A 20,253-nucleotide genomic window follows, 5' to 3' on the forward strand; every position below is an offset into this window, starting at 1 on the left:
ACCACTGGAGAAGGTATCCATAACGAGATACAATTAAAACGATGCCAACTATCAACTTGGGCAATTCACTACGAACAAAACATGGTGCAAAGGCACTGACCAGTTCAATAGTGAATCTTAAGCGTAGTCCCATCCTTCATGCAAAATAGTTGCCTTAGTTTTTTATACACCATCAGGCTTCTCTCATATTGTGGACTTATACTTCATAAGTGGGTTGTCACCATTGTAACAGGGTACCTGCCCACCCACTGATGAGTAAGCCAACTGTCTTCGAAACGGTGCCGTCTGGGTGGTGGTATCTGCCAAGAATAAGTAGCATTAGTCTTCACTGGTGAAGCATTATTTATTCAAAGCAGTGAAATACCTCAGCCACTTGTTGTGAAGGTATCCACAATATGAGATACAATTAAAATGATGCCAACTATTGACTTGGACAGTTCACTACAAACAAAACATGGTGCAAAGGCACTGACCTGTTCAATAGTTCAATAACACAAAAATAGCATACTATTCCATGTAAATAAAATGGTACAGCTCACCAATTCATCCATTATTCAATCTTAATTCTTCCAATTGCAGAAGAATATTCCTTCTCAAAAAAATCAAATTTGCAAAATTTTTAAAGGCAACAAAATTTTCCCTTGTTTTAATAAGTAGTAGCTCAATCCCATCCACCAGATGAGTTATATTATCAACATTATTCAGTAAATCCAAACGTAAATCAGCATATTCCAAACAATTAAAAACAATATGTTCCCATGTTTCTAGATCACCACATGTGTAGTTACAAGTGGTGATCTAGAACCTTAATTCAACAAAGTGAAAGGTATTACACCTGAGAAACAGTAATCCCAAAGTAACTTATTCACTTGGTGGAGTTCAACTAAACCCAGTACACTGGAGGAAAGGGACTTGGGTGTTACGATACGGTCAGACATGAAATTCTCTGAGCATTGTAAACAGGTTGCAAGGAAGGCGCATGGTGTCCTATCGATGATCTATCGAACTTTTGCAAGCAGAGATAGGGACGTGATAATCCCATTATATAAGGCTTTTGTTAGACCACACTTGGAATACTGTGTTCAAGTATAGAGACCGCACCTAAAGAAAGATATTGAGCTTCTTGAAAGGGTGCAAAGACGGGTCACTCGCCTGGTGAGATTGGCAAAAGGGCGTCCTTATGAAGAGACTTCAAATATGTGGGTTGCAGAGTTTGGAAACTAGACACCTTAGAGAAGATTTGATTGAGGTGTTTAAAGTTCTGAGAGGCATCAGTAAAATGAATGAGGACGAAATTTTCAAGATTATAAATGATGCTAGAACTAGGGGACATAAATTCAAGTTACAGGAGGAAATGTTTAGATTGAACTGCAGGAAGTTTTATTTTAGCCAGCGAGTTATAAATTACTGGAATAAGTTGCCTACATGGGTGGTAGAAACTGACAGTTTGGGAAAATTCAAAGGTCATCTGGATAGTACCTTCGGGTCACGGAAGCGCATAGGATGATAGGTTTAATTTCCTTTTTTTTATTAATTATTATATATATATATTTTTTAATCAGTTCTGTTCGGTTTTTTTTTTTTTTTTGGCTGGTGCAGCATAAGCCATAGGCTTTCTTGCACCATGTGGCCATTACTAATACTAATACATCTTTTCAGTCAGTGGAAGGTCATTATTATACAGGAGGAAAAGGGTGGAAAAAAGAAGTGAAACTTGGGAAATACCAGCAAGTTAGAACATAGAAAGCCATCTACCATCACCCACAGTGAACAGCCAGCAAAAGCTGGCTACAAAGTTGGAAAGATTAGAGCTGGAAAAGGAATTAGAAAGTGTGAATTGGAATATCATCGGTTTGGCTGAAACAAGAAGAAGAAATGAATCACTTATAAGTTTATCAAGTGGAAATCTGCTGTACACCAATGGAAACAGTGAAAGGAGTGAAGGTGGAGTTGGGTTTCTGGTCCATAAAGATTTTAAAAACAACATTTCGGAATTCAAAAGTACATCACCAAGGGTATCAAAGACTAATACTCAAGATTTCTAAGAGGTACAAGCTAAAGGTTATAATGATTTATACACCAACATCGAGCCATGATGATGAAGAGGTTGAAGAAATGTACACCGAAATTGAGAGTCTTCTAGATGAGCAGAAAACCCACTACACTATTATTATGGGAGACTTCAATGCTAAGGTTGGAAAAAGGCAAAACAGCGCAGAAAGAGGAACTATAGGAAATTTTGGAATTGGTGAAAGAAATAAAAGAGGTTAAAGACTTGTGGAATTTGCAGAATCTCAAGAACTGTCAGTAATGAACACTTTTTTCAAGAAAAGGGTGAACAGAAAGTGGACATGGAAGAGTCCAAATGGATTAAAAACTAATGAAATCGAATTCATCCTCACTAACAGAAGATATATTGTGAATGATGTTACTGTCCTGAATAAGGTAAATGTTGGAAGTGATCACAGAATGGTAAGATGTACACTTGATATAGATGTAGGAAAGGAAAGGAAAAAAACTGACTCAAGTAAATAATACAAAGGTCTTTGAGATAACAGAGGAGAAGAAAAAGCAGTATGTACTGGAACTTAAGAACAAGTTTGAGCTTCTGCAGACTGCTCAGGACCAAGATATTGACGAGGAATATTACAACTTTCTGAAAGTGATAAAGCCCAAGAAACCTATAGGGAAAAGTAAATCCAAAGAAGAAAAAATTAGTCAAGAAACACTTGTCATGATGAACCGAAGACGACAAATGAAGAGCAAGAAAAACACTGACAGGGAGAAAATTGAGTATACTGAGTTATGCAAAACCATTAGAAAGAGACTTACAGAGGATATAAGAAGATTTAACACAAGAAAAGTAGAACAAGCATTAAGGGAAAACAAAGGATTTAAATCAGCAGCCATGAGCAGTAATACAGAAAGACAAATGATACTGAAACTGAAGAATAGCGATGGTGTACTTATAAACAGCAGAGAAGGCATAATTCAAATAGCAGAAGACTACTATAGAGAATTATACAAGAAGTGAGGGAATGATGCCAGCAGTGGGTAAGATCGATTGCAAAGTAGCAACACATACGAGATACCTGATATTCTTCCTGATGAGGTAGAACATGCATTGAAGAAAATGAAGAATCAGAAAGCCCCAGGGAAAGATGAAGTTACTGCAGAGTTGTTAAAATTGGGAGGAAGAGACATAATACAAAAACTGGCAAGGCTCTTCACAAAGTGCATTAGAAAAGGTGTGACGCCTAAGCAGTGGAATAATGCAATCATAGTTTTGCTGCATAAGAAAGGAGATAAATCAGAAATTGGAAATTATAGACCAATTAGCTTGTTATCCCACATCTACAAGTTGTTCACAAGGATCATTACTAACAGATTAGAAAGAATACCTGATAAGAATCCACCGAAAGAGCAAGCTGGCTTTAGGACAGGATTCTCAACTATGGATCACCTTCATGTAATATCACAGCTAATGGAGAAAGCAAATGAATATAAAACACCATTATGCCTGGCATTTGTGGATTATGAAAAGGTATTTGAATCCATACAGCATAAGGCAATGTTTTGGGCACTGGAAAGACAAGGCATAGATACCCCATATATTATGATTTTGAAGAAAATATATGAGAGTGCTACCTCCTTTATTAGACTAGACAAAGACAGTAGGAAATTTAAAATCAAGAAAGGAGTTCGACAAGGAGACATAATATCTCCGAAGCTGTTTACTGCTGCCCTTGAGGAATCTTTCAGAAGATTAGACTGGTCGCAGAAAGGAGTCAATGTGAACGGAGAGTACCTAAACCATTTACGATTTGCAGATGACATTGTGGTCATAAGCCACGATCCCAAAGAATTAGAGGAAAATCTTAATCAGTTATGCACAGTTAGTAAGGATTTTGGACTAAAGATGAATATGGCTAAAACAAAAGTAATGATCAACAAGTATGCCACAGAAAGGGAAATAATGATTAAAGGAGCAGTAATTGAAAAGGTGGAGTCATATACTTATCTGGGACAAGTTATTAGCTGTAATAATGATAAATGGCTGGAAGTCAAGAGAAGAATAAATTTTGGATGGATAGCATTCAGGAAATATAGTCACATACTGAAGAGCAATATCCCAGTTTTTCTGAAACGTAAAATAATGAACCAATGTATACTCCCCACCATGACTTATGGAAGTGAAACTTGAGCACTCACCAAAAGAATGGAAGAGAAGATGAGAACTACACAGTGAAGAATGGAAAGAATTATATTGGGAATCAGACTGTTAGATAAGAAGAGAAACACATGGATTAGTCAGCAAACTCAAGTAAAGGACATTCTTATCAAAACTAAAGAACTAAAATGGTCTTATGCAGGACACATAGCCTGAAGACATGATGACAGATGGACTAAGAAAACAACAGAATGGTACCCAAGAGGAGCTAGAAGAAAACCTGGAAGACAAAGCGGAGATGGATAGATGAAATTCATGAGATTTTGGGTAGTAAATGGATGGCCAGTGCTCAAAACAGAAGGAACTGGAAAGGTGCTGGAGAGGCCTTCATTCTGCAGTGAATTGAAAATGGCTGATGATGATGAAGATGGGAGCTTGTTTAAAAGACCTTCATGCCAAGCACTTTCAAAGTGCCACATAAATGTCAAGAGCAACTGCTTTAGTTTTACTTTTCCACTGAATGTGTCAAAAGATGAATAACATAAAACAGTATATCAACAGTGGATATACTGGTTTATGTTACTCATATTTGGACAAATTCAATAAATAAGTAAAGTAATGGAAATTCAATATGGATTATGTCTTTGGAAAGGCTAGTGATAAATGCATTTTCGACAAGAATTGCAAGGGAGGGATTCATCACCCTTTTTTAGGGACTACCTGGATATGAGCAAATTTCCAAGCAGAAGGAAAAACACCAATGGAATAATAAAGGTGGCATTGCACAGGAGCACAGGTTTTGAGAACAAGTGCAGAAATGTGATCATAGATGGACATTGAGCATTCTTGGTATCAAGATTGTTCAGAATTCTTCTAAAATCCTTCCGTCGGAAGACCACAACAAGAGGCATTGAGCAAAGTGTACCAGGTTTGGTAGGAGAAGATTTACTGAGATCATTAATACAAGGATTAGAAAAAAAGTAGGATGTTAGTAAGTCAGCTTTATCTTTAGCTGAAGATGCAATAACCTACCAGAATATCAGAAAATCCTAACAACACACCCAACACTCTTGATATTTTTCTTACCAAATTTTTCAGAGTACAAGGTAAATATGATTCTCTAAAACACCTCAGATCACAACTTGGTATTGGTTTCTTCTCAAATAAAGCTTCTTGCTCATGATCATGGCCAAAAATTAAAAAATTCTTCAATTTTTCTTCTTTTTTTTGGGATCAGAAGAGTTTAGAGTTTTAAATCTTCTGACCTCAATGTTTACTCAGATCATGTCAGTGAAATTATTCTTGTAAGGAATAAAATTCTTTATTATTCTGAATCTTAAAATCTTGCTCTTTGTGTTAACCTTGGTTTTCCAATAAATGTGCTAAGGCTGTTCAAGGTAAGAATGTGATACATAGCAAGTGGCCTACATCCAAATCTCCATCTTATTTTCCTACACTAAAGTGCACAACAATTGCAAAATAATTATTAATCAATCCAAATTCTATCTTGAACAGGTTAAGAATAAAAATATTAGTCAAGAATTTGTCTCTTGCCAAAGCTACTGGCTGCAACTACTCTTCCATCTATACTTCCATTCTATACTTCCATCTCTATTACAACCTGATGGTTCTATTGCATCAGCAGATAACTTACTAGCATTCTACTTTTCTTCTTAACTCTTGTGTCAACAATCTTGGTAAACCACTATCTGCTATACTCAATGCACTCAATTCAATGCCTCACGTGCTTCTCTGACAAAAGGGTGTTAGAAGAATTCTGAACATTCTTGTTGCCAAGAAAGCTCTGAGATGGTTCTTATACTATCTCAGAACACACAACATGGTTGTGTCCCAAGATAGTATAAGAACCTTCCAACTTGCCAATAATAGCAATATGGATTCCATCAGTGTCAATCTAATGGTCTTATGTTACTCATTTTTGGACAAATTTGATGGCAACCTTTGGTGAAACTAAAGCAGTTGCTGCTGACATTTCTAAAGTTTTTGATCATGTCTGGCATAAACGTTTCCTAAACAAGATTTTATCTGATGGACTGCCACCTGCTTTTTGTAATTAGTTATCCAGTTTTCATTCTCACTGCTCACTACAGTTGATGATAGACATCTAACCCTTCTAACTTCTCTGCTAATGCTGGTGTTAACTGAGGTTCAGTTCTTTCTCCCAATATTTTTCTCTTTTATTAATATCCTTCTTACACTACTTGGAAATCCTATCCATATTTTTGCTAATGATAGCACACTACATTCCACCTTACAGATTGAGAAACCATACCCTGCACAAACAATCTTAACTTTTTGAATATCCATTGTTAAGTCCTTTATCAGGTGGTGATGGTATCCCAAAGTGTAGCAAAAACCATAGTAAATCACCTGACAGGTGCCCAACTTTCTCTGTAGTTTCTGGACATTATTTTCTGGGTTTTTTTTGGTATTTTGGTTGAACAATGACAATACCTCGTTGTTTAGTGGACTGCAGTACTTATTGTATGTACTTTAACTTTTAATAAAAAATTTAAAAAATATTAAAACATACTGTGCTTTACACCTTTTGATTAAAAAAAAGCTGAAAACTGCAAAAAAAAAAAAAAAAAAAAAAAAAAAAAAGACCATTTTAAACAAAAATGGAAACATCAGTCTCTTATTTTCTTCTATTTTCCAATTTAAAAAGCTGTTAAATGCAATAAATTTAAAACCTGCATACATATTTCTGCTTATTATGTACATAAATATCATCAAAAAAATTAAAAACCATATTATATATATATTATTCAATTCTTCCAGGTTTATTTCAAAATTCATTTCAAATCTGGTGTTCTCCATAATATGCAAAATTTGAAACTACATCTTGCTTCCTGAAGTGCAGCCACCACCTTGAGAGAATATGAGGTTTTACATATGAGGTGAAAACAATAATAAACCTTTCAAAAAGGCTTATTATTGTTTTCTTACTGGGATAATACTGTATATGTTTGCCAAACTATTGGGATTAAAATAACAAGTAACCAAAACCTATCACACTGGTGGTGTTTGTTTGGTACCAGTGCAACTCATGTGTATAAGTTATTTTGGGGTTGCTATTTCCCAAGTGTAAGACCTTGTAGTTTGCTATACTTGGACACAGTATTCCAAATGGTCTTACAATTACCTTATACAACAGGATTATGACTTTTCTATCTCTAGAGGCCATTGCATGATAAATCACTGATAGGACACGACAGTATAGGCTTTCTAGCTGTCTATTTACACTGCTCAGGAATTTTATATCTGTGCATAACATAACTCCCAGATCCTTTTCTTCCTCTACTGTTTTAATTCAGCCCCACCAAATCTATATTATTTTGAGGTTGCTATTCCCCAAATGTAAGGCCTTGGATTCTGATGCATTAATACATACACAGCTGCCACTTCTTTGATCAACCATGAAGTCTATCTAAGTCGAAGCTCTGCTTGATGCTGATGATTAACTATTCTACTGGCCTTGAGATCATCTGCAAATTTTGACTTCACACCCTCTATCCCCTTGTTGGCCATTCATGAAAATGAGAAACAACAGCAATCAATCTAAGAATCGATCCTTAAAAGACTCCCACTTCTGATGTTTACACCAATCAAAGGACTGCCTGACAGCTACCTGGCAATCCATCTTAGAATCTTGCCTACAATCCCAACATGTTCCAGCTTACAAAGTAATCTCTTGTGAGGGACTATGTCAAATGCCTTGTTAAAATCCAAATAAACTATACTATCTTATTCCCTACATCCAACTCATGAGCAAATATGTCAAAATAGCTAACTACCAGGGTTGTGTTTCCTTCAGAATGTCATTTCTATTGAAATGTTCCTGGATTGCTCTCATAATTAATCACAATAGTTCAATGCACTCTCTGGCCACCTCCCTGAAAATTAAGGATTAATGGAAAATTAATAGATTGAGAGTTTTTCTAAAAAAAACAGTCTGTAATTTTGAAATCACTAATGTCATATGTCTCACTCGCGCATTCTTTTATCACCATGATAGGTCTTTCATCAGTAGAGTGTGATGTGAAGTACCTATTCAGTTCATCAGCAACATCAGCTGGTTATCTAAGACTTTCTCATACTTATTACACAAGGGTCTAATCTAGCTCATCTTCTTTGTATTCACATACAAAAAAGAAGAAAAAAAACATTCTCTCCATTCTTTGCTCTCTTAGCCAGTACTTTCTCTTAATCAGCCTTTACCACCCTAACCTTTTCTGTGGTACTATTACTGATCAATTTATAGCTGTTATAAGCTTCAGTACTTTTCATCGCTCTGTAACTTTCCCACACCATCTTTTTCTGCTCTATTAGATTGACCAGATCTGTATTCATTTGTCTTGCATTCCTCCATGTGCTCTATTTTCTTAATAGTACATATGCATTCATGACTTCTGTAATTATTACTTTAAAGGTATTCCATAATTCTAATGTATTCATCCTCCCTCTGCAATCTGGCTAGTTGATACATACTATGTAGCATCTTAAACTGTCACATTCCCACATTCCCCTTCTTAAAAGTAAAACTGTGCCTATACCTTTAACAAATTCAGCATCTTTCATCTTCCAACTAACAATAGTGTGATTACTACCTGCCAATGATTCTTGTATTTTGAGCCCTACACTGTCATCTGATTCATAGGTATGATTAGGTCTAGAATATTCTTATATCCCTAGTATTTTCTTTAATGTGCTGGTACAAATAAAAAAACATCCATAATTTTTCGACCATCGTGAGTTTCCCCCACTTTCTCCAATCAATTTAGGGAAAAACTGAAACCACTCATAAAATGACATGCACACTTGTTTGCCATTCCATCTGCATGTAGAGACTCTCATTATACTCTTCACAATCTTCTGGTCTGTTGATCACTCCCACTCTCATTAGACCTTTATTTCCAACTAACTCTCACCACTTATGTTGGCAGGCATAACATGTGAATCTGCAAACGATCTCTACATACTCAGGCTGCTTTTGATGAAATGCATGACAAATCACACTTTTATCTTCCTATCCTTCATAAATACATTCTACAGCCCTAGTGAAACTCACCATTCTCAATTTTCAAATGGCACCATGTTTCTGTTAGTCCTATTATTTCAGCATTAATTGTCCTACCCAAGTTCAAATTCACTTATTTTATTGACAACACTCCTGACATTACTGTAGACAGTTAAGATTAAATTAAGACACAGTCAAAACTAGGTATTCTTCTACAGTTTCCTACCCTCACACACCCCTTGAAGTTATTTAAACTTGGTTCCCTAGCACGAGCTTCCCATTTGTTTGCAACATTGCCACCCTCCAGACATCTTGCAAATATCAGATGTTGTAGCAACAAACAAGAATACTTGAGATGTGTGCAAACATTACTTTGATCTATATCATCAGATAAATGTGTCCATATTATCCCTGACCCCCCCAACTAGCAGGTTATCTGAACCCTTAATGTATCCTAAATATACTAACAAAAACCCTTCCACCACCTTCGTTCAAGTGAATCCTGTCTCTGCAAAATAGGTTCCTTCTACCTAAAAGTATAGGCTATGTTGATAAAAATGTCACCCCAAAAGCCTTGCAGAGTCCCTCAAGTCCTAAGTTAATCCACAAGGCTTTAAGCATACAATCCCTCCTATCATGTCTGGGCAGAATTGCAGACAAGTACACATTCTGATCTAACTTGCATACCATATCATTAGTCTCCACATGAATAATAATTCTTAATTCTTTCTTTATCTCCCTTAAAATTTGACAATCTTTTAGTAACATCATCAATTGTTGCTCCTAGTATAACACGTACTGGTTCTAGCCCACCTAGGTTTATTACAAAAGATGCTACCCATTTCCTTGGTATGCACTTCACATCTGTTAATGAAATTTCATTATTAGATTTATGCTAATTTCAGTATAATTTTAAAATGTCAACCTTGGGTATAATGTCACTCAGTTATAACATCAAAATTAATGCAGTTCCCTTGATGACATACACATCCAGCCACATTGATGTCCGCTGCAATCTATTAAGCATAATATATGGTATTCTGCCATTTGTTTGGAGGTATGAGTTCAATTCCTGTTGACGAATCAGAAAAATCTCTGAAGTCCTCTTTGTTCAAGGCTGTAGTTAGCCAATCTCAAATGGAGGATATAGGTTTACTCCACTATATGTCATTACAGGTTTTCAGCTCGCACAACATGCAAATCATGTTGTAAATGCACACCTCTATGGACATAATATACTTACGGTTACAAACACACACTTGGGGAATGTTTATACCAATATAATTTTTTATATATATATAAGGACATTATATAATAGCGCCTCTGTAGCCAGATGGGAAGGAGCAGTAGTGTATATCATATGCTTCTTGATTAGACCGGAGTTCGAGCCCGTCACCACCAAATACAGAAGATGCGGAAAGGTCAGGGAATGACCATCGCATATCCCGGAGCAATATGGCCTTAGTTGCTAATGCTCCAAAAAAACCAAAACAACAACAACATTATATAATAAAAACTTTTATTAAAAAATTAACTCTCTACGAATTTTTAAAAGAAATTAATAAGTTAGTCCATGGCTAAAGAAATTGTATATATACACAGCCTGCAAACTAAAAGTAAGTTTCAATGTATACTGATATGGACTGGTGGACATCAATGTGTGTGTACACACACATATTGATGTCCACTGCAGCCTATTCAGCATGATAAATTGCCTTCTGCCATTCATTTGGAGAAGTATAAGTTCAATTCCTCTCAACAATCAGAAGAATCTCTAAAATCCTCTGTAGTTAGCCAATCTCAAATGGAGGATGCAGGTTTACCCTCCTCTATGGACATAATTTTTTACACACTTCTATGGACATAATACATACAGTTACAAGCATACACTTGGTGATTGTTTATACCAATATATATAAATATATATATATATATATTTTTTTAATACACATAAATAAAAATAGTTTCTGATGAAGTCCTAACTGGTCAATAAATGGATACAAGTAATATCAACTTTACCTTTGGCTCTACTTGTATGTAATCTACCCCGCACCCAAATCTTTTTTTCTGAAAGCTCAGTGCCCAATTCATTAATTTTTTTAATCTCCCTTTCTAATTTGGTTTGGGACTGCATCATTGGCAATTTCCCATAAAAATCTTTTGATACGTCTTCCGGTTCAACATCACCCTCTGCTTTGCTATCCTAAACAAGAGATAAAATATACTATAGTAGCAACTGTCACTTAATTAATTACACTTCAGAAACATAAAATATAATAGACAATTATTGCTTGCTACGATAATGAATTTATTTGGCATTAATTTTAGGAATAAATCCTCATGGTCAAATAGATAAAGAAATGCAGTTTTTTTGTATAATGCTTTTCATTAATAAATATATAACCAAAAGTATTTGGATATTCCTCCACAAATACTGTATACTATAAGAGAAGGCCTTTCCAACCAAAAATCCATATTGGATCAGACAAACTGATATAAATTTGAGGCCTGCCTATCAGGAGCCTGCACCCAGAACTTTTTTTTTTTTTTTTTTTATATAAAAACCCCAAAAATGAAAGGTATTAAAACCTATAGTACTCAATACTACATTTGGATAGTTGACGGCTGAGAACACAGAAGATACATGTCAACAATGAACTTGAATTTCTATAAATAAATTTTATTTTTTGGGAAACACATAAAGAAAGGTGGTTCCAGAGAATAGAAGTAAAAGGGAATGGGAAAGAGCTGATTCTACACATTTGGAGTTTGACAGTGAACGGATGCTGACTGGTTACAGCACAAGTTTTGGGTAGTTTGGAAGAGAGCAAGGGAGTTATAGTTGTCAATTCAGAAGAACAGAGCTGATGGAAGTATCTACAGAAAAGGCATGTAAAAAAAAAGGTAAACTGCAGCCATTATCAACCCACTGCAGGATGGAAGCCTCCTCAACAATTCAAGCTGAGGGAAATGGACCATAATCTGCCAAGCTGGTCCAGTGCGGGTTGGCAGATCAACCGTATTTAGCAGTCAGGGGCTTGAACCCCAGTCTACTCAAAGAGCGTGTGCTGCTGCACTCCCGCTCCTGACCAGTCGGCTACGGATACTGTAGCAGAAACTAAATGTCTACAAGACAGAGAGTGGAAAGATTTTGTAAAAAATTACACTAATTAATCTGACTGCACATTTCTGAATAGTTTAGAGCAGCATATCTCAAATTGTGATCCACAGACCCTGGAAATCTACAGAGATGATTCAGGGCCCAAAAATAATGTCTGAAATATATCAATATTTAAAACAAAAAAATAGAACAAAGGAAAAAATTGAACACAGGAAGAATACTGTTAATTTTTCATGATAAAAGTGGTATGCAAAAAGTTAATGAAGCTAAAAAAGGATCGTTATGTCATCAAAGTTCAGGAACCATAGTCTAGAGTAGAGGTTCCCAAACTTTCTTGGTTGGTTCATGGCACCCTTAGTGTCCCGGTAATTTTTTCCCTAAGCCAAAATAAATACCGAACACAGTGGTTTTCGACCTTTTAATATATACCTATATAATAATTTTATTCTTTATATAGAGGTACTAAATAAAGATCAATTATAGGTCACCACAAAAAAAGATACAGTACAATGGATACCATACACCTTTTTATAATGAAATAAATGTATAAATTTCAAAAATAAATAAATAAAATAAATAATAACTTTAAGTAACTTAAACCCAAATTATACAGCACCCCAAGAATACTGTTGCGGCACGCCGGTTGAGAAACCACTGGTTTAGAGGCTTGAGGACATTGTTCCCATGTCCTCAAGCCTCTAGACCAGGGGTGGGCAACTTTTTTCGTCAGCAGGCCGAATGAAATTTTCGTATCGTGATGTGGGCCGAATGAAATTTTCGCATCATGATGCGGGCCGGAATAGATTGAACGATTTAATAAAAAAAATCAGAACCTAAAAAATGTTATATTACTTGAATTACCAAATTATTAATGTATTTTAAAAAAAAATATCTGAATGTCCAATTATCATTGAAAATGCGGCATTCGGCATCAATTTTTCTTTTTAATTGGCTCATTTTATGGGCTATAAATTATATTAAATTAAAAATTGTAATAATTAGAAAAGGCATAAAACAAAATATCTCGCACCAATATTATTTTTTTCAATAAGAAGTCAAATCCAAAGGAACTTCGTTTGATCGATGCTACAAGAATAATTAGAAAATAACTCTTTGACGCTGCGTAGAATCACTTGGTTACTGTTGTACTGGCCGCGATTCCCGATTGAACCGAATTAATCATCATCATCATCATCATCAGCCATTTTCAATCCACTGCAGGATGAAGGCCTCTCCAGCAACTTTCCAGTTCCTTCTGTTTTGAGCACTGGCCATCCATTTACTACTCAAAAACTCATGAATTTCATCTATCCATCTCCGCCTTTGTCTTCCAGGTTTTCTTCTAGCTCCTCTTGGGTACCATTCTGTTATTTTCTTAATCCATCTATCATCATGTCTTCGAGCTATGTGTCCTGCCCAAGACCATTTTAGTTCTTTAGTTTTGATAAGAATGTCCTTTACTTGAGTTTGCTGCCTAATCCATGTGTTTCTCTTCTTATCTAACAGCCTGATTCCCAATATAATTCGTTCCATTCTTCGCTGTGTAGTTCTTAGCTTCTCTTCCATTCTTTTGGTGAGTGCCCAAGTTTCACTTCCATAAGTCATGGTGGGGAGTATACATTGATTCATTATTTTACGTTTCAGACAAACTGGGATATTGCTCTTCAGTATGTGACTATATTTCCTGAATGCTATCCATCCAAAATTTATTCTTCTCTTGACTTCCAGCCATTTATCATTATTACAGCTAATAACTTGTCCCAGATAAGTATATGACTCCACCTTTTCAATTACTGCTCCTTTAATCATTATTTCCCTTTCCGTGGCATACTTGTTCATCATTACTTTTGTTTTAGCCATATTCATCTTTAGTCCAAAATCCTTACTAACTGTGCATAACTGATTAAGATTTTCCTCTAATTCTTTGGGATCGTGGCTTATGACCACAATGTCATCTGCAAATCGTAAATGGTTTAGGTACTCTCCGTTCACATTGACTCCTTTCTGCGACCAGTCTAATCTTCTGAAAGCTTCCTCAAGGGCAGCAGTAAACAGCTTCGGCGATATTGTGTCTCCTTGTCGAACTCCTTTCTCAATTTTAAATTTGCTACTGTCTTTGTCTAGTCTAATAAAGGATGTAGCACTCTCATATATTTTCTTCAAAATCATAATATATGGAGTATCTATGCCTTGTCTTTCCAGTGCCCGAAACATTGCCTTATGCTGTATGGAGTCAGTTCCACAAATGCCAGGCATAATGGTGTTTTATATTCATTTGCTTTCTCCATTAGCTGTGATATTACGTGAAGGTGATCCATAGTTGAGAATCCTGTCCTAAAGCCAGCTTGCTTTTTCGGTTGATTCTCATCAAGTATTCTTTCTAATCTGTTAGTAATGACCCTTGTGAACAACTTGTAGATATGGGATAACAAGCTAATTGGTCTATAATTTCCAATTTCTGATTTATCTCCTTTCTTATGCAGCAAAACTATGATTGCATTATTCCACTGCTTAGGCATCACACCTTTTCTAATGCACTTTGTGAAGAGCCTTGCCAGTTTTTGTATTATGTCTCTTCCTCCCAATTTTAACAACTCTACAGTAACTTCATCTTCCCCCGGGGCTTTCCGATTCTTCATTTTCTTCAATGCATGTTCTACCTCATCAGGAAGAATATCGGGTATGTCGTATGTGTTGCTACTTTGCAATCCATCTTCCCCACTGCTGGTATCATTCCCTCGCTCCTTGTATAATTCTCTATAGTAGTCTTCTGCTATTTGAATTATGCCTTCTCTGCTGTTTATAAGTACACCATCGCTATTCTTCAGTTTCAGTATCATTTGTCTTTCTGTATTGCTGCTCATGGCTGCTGATTTAAATCCTTTGTTTTCCCTTAATGCCTGTTCTACTTTTCTTGTGTTAAATCTTCTTATGTCCTCTCTGAGTCTCTTTCTAATGGCTTTGCATAACTCAGTATACTCAATTTTCTCCCTGTCAGTGTTTTTCTTGCTCTTCATTTGTCGTCTTTGGTTCATCATGACAAGTGTTTCTTGACTAATTTTTTTCTTCTTTGGATTTCTGTTTCCCTATAGGTTTCTTGGGCTTTATCATTTTCAGAAAGTTGTAATATTCCTCGTCGATATCTTGGTCCTGAGCAGTCTGCAGAAGCTCAAACTTGTTCTTAAGTTTCAGTACATACTGCTTTTTCTCCTCCTCTGTTATTTCAAAGACCTTTGTATTATTTACTCGAGTCAGTTTTTTCCTTTCCTACATCTATAACAAGTGTACATCTTACCATTCTGTGATCACTTCCAACATTTACCTTATTCAGGACGGTAACATCATTCACAATATATCTTCTGTTAGTGAGGATGAAGTCGATTTCATTACTTGTTAATCCATTTGGACTCTTCCATGTCCACTTTCTGTTCACCCTTTTCTTGAAAAAAGTGTTCATTACTGATAGTCCTTGAGATTCTGCTAATTCCACAAGTCTTTCACCTCTTTTATTTCTTTCACCAATTCCAAAATTTCCTGTAGTTCCTCTGTCTGCGCTGTTTTGCCTTTTTCCAACCTTAGCATTGAAGTCCCCCATAATAATAGTGTAGTGGGTTTTCTGCTCATCTAGAAGACTCTCAATTTCAATGTACATTTCTTCAACCTCTTCATCATCATGGCTCGATGTTGGTGCATAAATCATTATAATCTTTAGCTTGTACCTCTTAGAAATCTTGAATATTAGTCTTGACACCCTTGGTGATGTACTTTTGAATTCCAAAATGTTGTTTTTAAAATCTTTATGGACCAGAAACCCAACTCCACCTTCACTCCTTTCACTGTTTCCATTGGTGTACAGCAGATTTCCACTTGATAAACTTATAAGTGATTCATTTCTTCTTCTTGTTTCAGCCAAACCGATGATATTCCAATTCACATTTTCTAATTCTTTTTCCAGCTCTAATATCCTGTCTTCACCGATGAGTGATCGTACGTTATAACAGGCCAAGTTCAATTTCCGTGCATGGCAGCCTGGTCGTACCCAGAGATTCTTAGCACCCTCTGCTTCCACTCTGATCCTCTCGATGCCATAAGAGGGAGAGTGAAAGCTGCTGGGGACTGAGGGCCCTTTGTATTGTTGTGCTCTCATTGCTGGAGGGTTTGGTCTTTTCCTCTTCACGCTGACCAGGCGTCTTGAAGAGAACCACTCTACACGTTCGTTGCCACCTAAGTGACGTAACAGGGCTTACCATCGAGAAGGTGTGCATGAGTGGATTTTAGGGAGGCAGGCCAACCGGACTTCTCCTAAATCTTCTGTAATAGAGAGATATTGGATCCATCAGTGTTTTGGGCTGAGTGTCTGATAACACACAGGATACCTGTTCCCCTCTAAGCCCCGAATTAAGCCGAATTAACCGAATTAAGCCGAATGTTTACGGCGAGTGTAGTCAGGTATGGATTTTCTATATTTATGCATTTACCGAGGGGGCCGGATTCAACATCGTCGTGGGCCGGCTGTTGCCCACCCGTGCTCTAGACTATGGTTCCTAATTCAAAATGGGAACAATGTCCCCCAGATGAAAACAATATTCCATTGTAGGGGATCATATATGAGATTTCTACAGAGTGAATAGTTGTTTAGAAGAAAAATAACAGAGCAAAAAAGGAAAACACAGCTACCTTGATGCATATGAAGTAATATTTGTGATGAGCTTATGTTAAGAGAGAGATTAGAAGTCAGGGTAATGTCTAATAGAGGTATATGATCTTGTCTAGAAATTTGTCATTGAAGATCAGCACAGATGCAGAATCTTTTTTGTGAGAAATAAAACAGAATTGAGTTTTAGAACAATTGAAGTTAATTAAATCCACTCTGTCCCAAAATGAGCAACTACCTGGAGATCTGCTTTAAGGAATTGGTGGTGGATATTAGAGAAGTTGAAGCAAGTTGCAACTCACTGCGACACCATAAGTTCAAGATACAAATCAGTCCCTAAAAAAACTTTTTGATTGCACATTCCACCTTCCAGTTTGAGAAACCTTGCGCTATTTATTCAGGCTAAGGCTTCTCAAACTGGAAGATGGAACGTAATGCTTTCATAGCAAAACTATGAACAGAATTTTCAGTCAGTAAAGGTCATTAATATACAAAGGGTACTAGGAAAGTTTTGCAATACAGCTTTGTTTATTTAATTTTTTCAAAGTAATTTCCTCTACATTCAATACACCTCTCCATCCTCCGAAACCAATCTTTAAACCAGTTCTGCCAAGTTTTACTAGGGAGTAAAGCACACTCGTTGTCCCAAGCCCGTAGAAGGTCCTCATCACTGGAAAACCACCTCCCTTTTAGCTTCATTTTCACATGCGGGAACAGTGCAAAGTCACAGGGAGCAAGGTCTGGACTGTAGGGAGGGTGCTCGAGAAGTTTCAGTCCTGTCGTGGTCAAATATTCGGTGCAGGCTTTGGCGCGGTGAGCTGGAGCATTTTCGTGATGGAGGTACCAGGTGTCCATTCTTGACTTTGGCCGCAGGTTCTTCATAGATCCAATGACTTTAGGCAGGCATTGTTCAGTATACCACTTAGCTGTGACTGTCTTCTGCGTGTCCAAAACGACACGTTCCACAATTCCACTCGATTTGAAAAATACAGCTATCATTTTCTTCTTTACAGATCGGGATTTTCTGACAATTACGGGTGTGTCGTCATCATCAAAGACCCAAACTTTGTTTTGAGCCTTGGTCGGCAGATCGTAATAGTACAGCCAAGTCTCGTCACCTGTCACGATGTTGTTCACATACCGAGATTGTCCCTTATCAAACTTTTTTAACATCTCTCGGCACCAAGTCACACGTCGTGTCATCTGCTCTTCAGTCAGTTGATGCGGCACCCAGAGAGAACAAAGTTTCTTCACGTGCAAATGATCTTGCAGAATGAACGAATTGCTGGTGCATTTAGGCCCAAAGTATCCTCTATCTGTTGGTAGGTCACTCGCCTGTTTTCGTCAAGCATTTTCCTCACAGCAGTAACGTTTTCCTCCGTAACTGACGTTCGTGGCCTTCCCGGCCTCTCAGAATCCTCCAGAGTGAAATTTCCCCTTTGGAATTCTCTATACCACCTGAATATCGTTGTACGATGTGGACAATCATCATCTAGTGCAAGAGTCATTTCTTCTAAGCACTGGTCTATGGTTAAACCACGCACGAAATTATACCGCAAAACTGTCCTTATCTCATTTCGTGACCACGATGCCATCGCAAGCACTTTACACTCTCACTACTACTAATGAATAACTGAGCCCATCGACTTGGCGCGGCGGCTACTATGCACGTATGAACATGTCTCAACATGCAGTAACAAGCAGCTTCCTGTGATTCATTGTTGCGTCATATTGCAAAACTTTCCTAGTACCCTTTGTATATGTGGAAAACAACATTAGAAATAACCAGCATCAGTGGAGAAGTTACAAGACAGCCAGTCATTTACCTTTACACTTAGCAAGCAGTCAGAGAGAAAACTGGCTATGCACCTAACTGCATTTCTTCAGCAATCCATAGAATAAGTGTTTGTTCAGAAGACCTTTATGCTAAACACAATCAAAAACCTTAGAAATTTCAATGGCAACTGCTTCAGTTTTGCCAAACTTTGCCATGAAATTTGTCCAAAGATGAGTAACATAATCCAATTCCAACAGTGGGTTGACACTTAAGCAATCCACATTGGTGTTCGTTGATTGGATTTAAGGTTTCAAGGCAGTTTAAGAAAGTTTAACCCAAAAATGCCTTACCTTACACTAGTAAGGTATAATGCTAATACTATCTAAAAAAAAAAAAAAAAAAAAAAGATTGTGCATTATTTGTTGGCTAAAGATAAAAATCTGTGATTTTCTGTACTTTCCTAAATATAGACACTTTTTATTTATCATTTTACCAGAGTTACAGTGTGAGTGCACACCCAGGAGGTACAGACCTACCACATCTGTTCTACTTTTAACTTATAGTAACGCTGGCATGGGAAACTGACAGGTATTGATACCATATAGCTTGGAATTATGTTTCTTTCTGTATTTTTTTTTTTTTTTCAGCAGAATTAATTTTTTTTTTTTGATTTTCAGCAGAATTAAATTTTTTTTTTGAAATAAAAGGTGCAAAAAAACAGAATTTTTTGAATATTTAATTTTTTTTTATTAAAACTAAAAAAAATGCATAGAATAAGTATTGCATTTTTTATTTTATTTATTTATAACAAGATACACAACAGGTAACAATTAACAGTGTATCTGAGATCAGAACAATGAACACAATAACAATAATAAGAGATCCAACAGGAAGATAAACATTGATATAGATTCAAACATTAAAATCATATGTACAAACGTTAAGGTTAAGTTACCGGTAAAACAAGTAATGATTAATCAGTTAGAGAACAGAAAAATAATAAAACAAATAATAATAATAAACTACAATAATTAGATCAGAGCTAATCACTTTGCAGTTTAATAGAAGAGGCAAACTTGTGGATGGAGTTCATCAGTGATTGGGAGTTGTCAAAGAAGTCAATGAGAGAGTCATTTGCTGATTCTGTTCAGTGGACTGAACTTCATAAAGTCTGTGGTGGCAGAGTCAAGGCAAAACGGTGGAAGGTTCCTGACTTTTCTACAAGGAGCACTGAAGTTGATTTTGCTAAGGATATCAGATGCTTCATAAGTTCCAGTGATTACTTTGGCTAGAAGGGTGATGTCGGCAGTAACTCTTCTAGTGCACAGAGGCCTCAGATGAAAATAATCACACAGGGATTCATAATACACTGAGTGATAGAATAGAGGATTACGGTACGTAAGGTAATGGACAAAATTTTTTTGGACTTCTTCAATTTTTTTAGTTAAAGTCTTTGTGTGAGGATTCCAGTGGGTGAATTGAATTCAAG

The 20,253-nt window shown here is 36.5% G+C and overlaps 1 protein-coding gene across 1 annotated transcript in view; it reads right to left on the reverse strand.

Annotated features, from left to right (window-relative positions):
- The window catches only part of AspRS (aspartyl-tRNA synthetase), a 306,084-nt gene extending 290,640 nt beyond the window's left edge, over positions 1-15,444 (reverse strand). The window contains exons 1-2 of the mRNA XM_090380710.1: positions 15,406-15,444; positions 11,232-11,415 (exon numbers count right to left, since the gene is read on the reverse strand). Coding sequence (XP_090236836.1) covers positions 11,232-11,415; positions 15,406-15,444 — 223 coding nt within the window. The remainder of the gene's footprint in view (positions 1-11,231; positions 11,416-15,405) is intronic.
- Positions 15,445-20,253: the final 4,809 nt, after the last annotated feature.

This window comes from Mastigoproctus giganteus, chromosome 9 (assembly GCF_048544385.1).
Source record: "Mastigoproctus giganteus isolate SK-2022 chromosome 9, ASM4854438v1, whole genome shotgun sequence".
Taxonomy (NCBI): Eukaryota; Metazoa; Arthropoda; class Arachnida; order Uropygi; family Thelyphonidae; genus Mastigoproctus; species Mastigoproctus giganteus.